We start from the raw sequence: 6,188 nt of genomic DNA on the forward strand, positions 1-6,188 counted from the left end.
CTCATTCAAACCTAAGTATTTCTCCAAGGAAAAGGTTTAATTTAAAAATCTAAATAGGAAAGTGTGTTATACAAATTGAGTAAATGCCTACAGCATACCAAAATCTAGTTCTAACTTAATAAAAACACATTTGAGAACATCTTCAAAGTCACTCTCGGTCTAGCACTCTCAGATAAGAACTGGGTGCAAGGAGCTTCTCTACTTGTGGGAAATTATTTGCCTCATTTCCTTGGTGAAGAAAAATGCTGCCAGTCAGGGCATTCTTAGGCCACCATGGGAAACAAAAGAAGAGAGTCTCTAGCTGGGGAAAGTTATTGCCAATTTCTTTCTTCCCATTTCCTCAACAGACTTGCCTTCTCCCTCTTTATTCCTTCCTATTTTCAACCTGCCACTCTGGACCCTGCCAGCCCTCCTGCTTAATTTTCCCACGCAAGGTATTTGGTCACATGTCTCCCCAAGGCAGCCATCAAATCAGATGCCCAGCGTCATTTCCTTCTCCCTGCGTGACAAGTGATGCTGTTGACAGTTCACTTCCCTCCCAAAGTACACCACGTTTCCAGGACAGGGTCCCAAAACTACTCCTCACTTGCCTGTTCATTAGCTGCCTTATGGATTATGATGCTAAGATTATACTCAGAAAAACACAGTGCACTGATATTGGCTAGCAAAAATGTGTCCTCTGGCCCCTCCTTCCTGTTCCTTAGTGATTTTTCACTTGGCCCCATATCTGATTATGGGAATCTTCAGATCCAGAGAGCTCTGGGACCAGTGAATTAGACCTCAGCTCTGCTCTGTCCATGCTCCATAATTCTTCCCTGCTTCTCCTGAAGACAAAGTAGAGAAAAGAAAAACTTTGGTCCTCTTCTAGCTTTTAAATGCTGAAAAGGAGTGGGGTAGCTGTGTTGGTCTAAGGGCATAGACAGACAAGGTTCTTTGAGTAGATGTGATATCTTTTATTAGATCAACTAAATAGTTGGAAAAATTGTTCTTTGCAAACATTCAGGCACAAATGCCTTCTTCAGGCAAGGGGAGAGTCTGGTGGAGTTTTGTGTGCTCTCCTGGGTAGAATAAAAGCGAATATGCAAAATGTGGGTTTATGAAAATGCAATTGTGTGGCAGTGAGGGTCAGAGGGAAAGGGAGACAATAGGTGTGAGACAGGTAGGTGGGATGGGAAGGGGGGAAAGTAAACTTGGTGATAGAAGGTAAAATGTAGAGAAGTTACCTGGGGTTATCAGATGACAGGCAGGTTGTAATGTGCCATAAATCCATTGTCTATATTAAGTCTATGATGTTTTGTATCCAGTAGATTTATGAAGCAAAGTTTGCAAGCTCATCTATGAAAGGTGTTCTGTAAATTTCCTTGGAGGATTAGAACTGAGAGAATAGAGAGAGAACAGTTATCTTGTGAGAAATGTGCACCCACAGGTAATTGGGTACTTTTGTCTTTGATAGATTTCTGGTATACATTCATTCTGGTACATGGTTGTTGTTTAGTTTCTCCTACATATTTTCCATCAGCGCATTTAGTGCACTGGATGAAATGTATTACATTTCTGGAGGTGCAGGTGTAAGATCCAGGAATGGTGATGGTTCTGTTGTGGGGTGTAATGATTGTGGGAGTGCCAGAGATGTGTTGGCAGATTTTAAATGTTGTATCCTGGCATGGTCTGGAGCTATTTGGTGTGCTTTGGGCCATAGGCCATTGGATCTAGACCATAGATTGCTTGTTTAAAGGCTAGGATGGGTGATTCTGGAAAGATCTCTTTAAGAATTGGGCCTTCTTCTAGTATGGGTTGTAACTGTTTGAGGATTTTCCATGTAGGTTCTAGGGAAGGATTGTATGTCATAATTAACGGCATGTGTTTCATGAGGATTTTCTTTTTGTACTGCAGCAGTTCTTCATGTGGTATCCAGGTGGCTCTTTCAGAAGTACAATCTCTCTCTGGAGGAGTGTTCTTGTTGGGCGAAAGCCCTTTTGAGATTTGCAAGGTGATGATTGCAGGTATTTTCCTCAGTGCAGATTTGGTGGTATTGGAGGGCTTGGTTATATATTACAGCTTTCTTGGTGTGTTAAGGGTGATTGCTGGTTCTGTGTAGATATGTATGGTGTTTCATGGGCTTCTTGTGTATGATGGTTTGTATTTTACTATTCTGGATATTGATCATAATGTCTAAAAAGGAAATGTTAGTGCTGGAGTATTCCAGAGATAGTCTGATGGAGGGGTGATGGTTACTGAATTTGTGATGGAAATCAATCAGACTGCAGGTTTTCAGTCCAAATGATGAAGATGTCATCTATATATATTTAGGTATAGCATGGGTTTGATGGTGCAGTTCTTGAGGAATTCTTTTTCCAGGTGGGCCATAAAAAGGTTGGCAGTTTGTTGGGCCATTTTGGTGCCCATAGCTGTGCCCATTGTCTAGAGGAAGTGTTGGTTATTGAAACTGAAGTTGTGTGTGAGGATGAAGTGTACAAGTTCAGTAATATCTTTGAGTCTGTACTCTAAGTTGCAAACTTGCTCTTGTAGATATGTGAGGCGGGCTTGGATGCCATCATGGTGTGGGATTTTGGTATATAAACTAGTAATATCCATGATGCCTAGGAGGGTGTTGCTGGGAAGGTGGTCTGTGTTTTTAAGTTTTCATAGAAAGTTTGTTGCGTCTTGGACAAAACTTGGTCTTTGGGTGACAAGAGGTTTTAGGATGGATTCAATGAAACCTGATATTTCCTCAGTTAGGGTTCCATGGTTGGATATTATAGGTCTGCCTGGGTTTCCTTGTTTGTAGACTTTAGGGAGCATGTAAAAAGTCCCTGGATTGAATAGTGAGGGGATCAAGCTTTGTAGTTTTCCTTGTAGTTCAGATGGAAATGATGTGATAGTGGTTTTGAGTTTTAAGGTGAAAAGGGGAGTTGGATCTTCCTCTAGTTTTTTGTAGTAGGTGGTGTCAGAGCTGTCTGTTGGCTTCTTTTATGTAGTCTTCACGGTTAAGGATAACTATAGTTATCCATCTTTGTCTGCTGGTTTTATTACTATTTGGTGGTTGGATCTCAGTGGTTCTCTTGCCCTTCTCTCTGAGAGGGAGAGGTTGTTATGGTGGTGCTTGTTGTTGATTATTTTGTTGTTCATTCTTTCCCTGAAGCAGTCAATATAGCAGTCGAGGTTTGAATTTCATCCACTGTGAGGTGTCCAATCTGATGGCAGGGGGTTTGTCTGGGGTTTTTTGGTCTTAATATTTTCCTCTATGTTGTCACAAGAGGCAGTGTTGATGAAAGTAGATTCATTTTGGTTGTGGAAATATTGCTCAAGACAGAGGTGTTGGAAAAATTCTTCTAGTTTTCCACATTGTAGTATCTTAGGTTATTTTTCTGGACAGAAATTAAAACTTTTAGGGAGGCCTTTAGAAAGGGAGTGGGACATAAGTAAAATCTACCATTAGGGCTGACACCTTTCTGGTAGAGGGTGGTACCAAGGTGACTCTTTCTTCCTTTCACATGTGTTCAGAGTATGATAGGGCCCTTTTTGGACATGAAAAAGTGATGTTTTGTTTCAATTATGTTAGGGCAATGAAGTTTAATATGACTGAAGAGCCCAACCAAAGCCACCTGAGCAATAGGCTGTACCATGAGCTCCAACATAAGCACCTAACACAACTTTGAGGGTCTTAGTTGGTATCTTAATAAGTTTTCTCTGCCCATGTGAATGAGTTCCAGGAAATGATAAATTTGGTGCCTATAAGAGTGATTATAGTGTGTTTGTACAAGAATTAAAAACATGAAGATACAGTGTACAATCCACATTATGACACAATGTAAGTTACTTTTACTGTGCAAAGACCTGATTTCTTTCCCTAACTCTCTTTATAGATGATGATCATCCTTGGTGTAGTATGTGCAGTCATTCTTATTATAATTATAAGTGAGTAATTTATTTTCTTTTTCATTTACAGTCTAAATATCTCTGTGATTTCCAGTGAACTGACATCAAAAAACAAAATGAATATAAAACATTTAGGAAAATTGGTTTGTGAATATCCCTTTCAAATGTCATACAGTTATGAGAAATATTGCAAACTCCACTAAATATTTGCTGATTGAGGTTGGGCAATGTCCAAATCTTAATGGAACCCAGTCTTGTTATACTACACAGTTTTCCCTGGTGTACGATTTGGTTTCCCATGATTAAGTGAACTTTTATGCAATATCAGTCTACCTCTCATTAAAGCCATTGCAAAAGTACCATTGACTTCAGTGGGGGAAGGAACAATCTTAGAATTAGAGTTAAATACCACTTTTAAAAATATTTTATATTTTTAAAAGGCCAGATTTTATAGGTATTTCAGGTACAGACTAGGAGGACTTTTTTCAAGACTGCTTCTCTGCACTTTCAGGTACCTAAATACCTTTAAAAATCTAGTCCAAAGCCTTTCTGATATTTTTGTTATAATAAGTAGTTGTGTGTAATATTCCACACATCAATAATACATGGAAATAAAATACAAATGGAGAGTCACAATTATGTTTGAAGCAGAACAAGCATCTCAAAATAACTACAACTGAAGTTCAGATAGCATACACACGGAGATATTAATATATTAAAAGCAAGGATTACAAAGTCTTTTTCCTTTTTAATGTATAATTTATGTATGAGCAAGAACTCTTATGAATGAAGTTGTTAATATAAAATAATTTTAATATGGAATTAGCTATGAAAACAGGGGTTACATTCAGTCAGACAATACTGCCAGTAACCCAAGAGAGATTTAACAGCAAGCTATGTTACGGATATGCATTAATCCCCCGTTCTCAGATCACATAATCACTTTCACTCTGTGTCCATTTGCTTCCATTATTTCTTTAAAGTAGATTTAAAACATCATCAGTAAACAGAACATGCTGGATTTAGGTGCATATGGAAGCTTATTGGTATTGCACTTGTTGGCACTACTGTGACACAGGGAGATTTTCAGGTTTCATAATTCTGACGTTATAAAGATGGAAAATAACCATCAGATCCATTTTGGTTATTAGTGAATTATATCATCTTATCTGACTGTCTTCATTTGACAATTAGGATTCCTTCTGTGGTCTGGTGCATCAAACTGTGAAGACATATGCACAGCCTTTAAATTGATTATACTGATGTAATACTTAATCCTAGGGCACTCCTCATGTCCTTGCAAGGAAGTAAAAACAAGAAAAGAGGAATCCTTTTTCCTTCCATTGCCTGACCATCACACTGGCTTAATATACTTTTGTTGCCATAGCCTGATGATCTGAATACTTTATAAACATTTTGAGACGGAATAACAACATTTAAGTCCAGCATACAACAGAAAAGACAGATTTGAAATTACTTGGAGAATACTTAGGGAATAGCTGGAATTTGGTGTGTATGTGATTCTAAACTCAGGAGCGTGGCATCACAGAATGAAGACCATGTCTAACACTCACAGGATCTACTGCAGCATTTAACTTGATATATATAGACTGATGGCCATATACTATTTCAAAAACATTGCCTTTATAGTCCATATCCTCACAAGCCTGATACTTCTATTATTTCCCCTGAAGTATTGCTTGTAGGCCTTAGTTGTGATAATTCAGGACTCAGTGTACACACATTTTGATCCAAGTTTATAATTTAAATAGGCAAAAAGATTAAAGAAAATAATAACCCTGTTGTAAGGATTAGAAACCCAGGCAGAGAGAAATTAAGGCCTAGATTTAGAAAGACACTTATTCAGGACAACACTTAAACATGTACCACTGAAGTCAAAGGACTTAAACATTTGCATAAAGTTAAAATTAGGCCTCAGTTCCCATCATTAAATCCCTACATGTGAAGTAGTTTGACCAACAGGTCAGTGAACATCTGTAAGTACCATTGACTTCCACAGGATTAATTTGTGCTTAAGTGCTAACCTGAATAGGGACCTCAGTGATTTCTTTAGTGCATGATGGTACAAGTCTCTCCTCCATTTCGCTGGGCTGTGTGTAGGATTCAGATGCAGATGTTATCTGCACAAGCCTTGAATATTTTATAACTGTTCTACCTCATGGGCACCCTGACTGCTCTCTAGAGGTCTCAATTTATTTGCTCTCTGCCTAAATCCACTAAAGAAGGCCAATCCTCAGATCTTTTGCCACTGCGTTTGAGACTCTCTAAACCAGTTGAAATCTGGAAAA

General features: G+C 38.5%; 1 protein-coding gene across 1 annotated transcript in view; it reads left to right on the forward strand.

The window, feature by feature from the left end:
* LOC109287797 (vesicle-associated membrane protein 2-like) overlaps positions 1-6,188 on the forward strand; it is a 31,302-nt gene that overhangs the window by 15,864 nt on the left and 9,250 nt on the right. Inside the window, exon 4 of the mRNA XM_019503082.1 lies at positions 3,867-3,918. Coding sequence (XP_019358627.1) covers positions 3,867-3,918 — 52 coding nt within the window. The remainder of the gene's footprint in view (positions 1-3,866; positions 3,919-6,188) is intronic.

Source organism: Gavialis gangeticus, unplaced genomic scaffold (assembly GCF_001723915.1).
Source record: "Gavialis gangeticus isolate Ggan-Ray unplaced genomic scaffold, GavGan_comp1, whole genome shotgun sequence".
NCBI lineage: Eukaryota > Metazoa > Chordata > Crocodylia > Gavialidae > Gavialis > Gavialis gangeticus.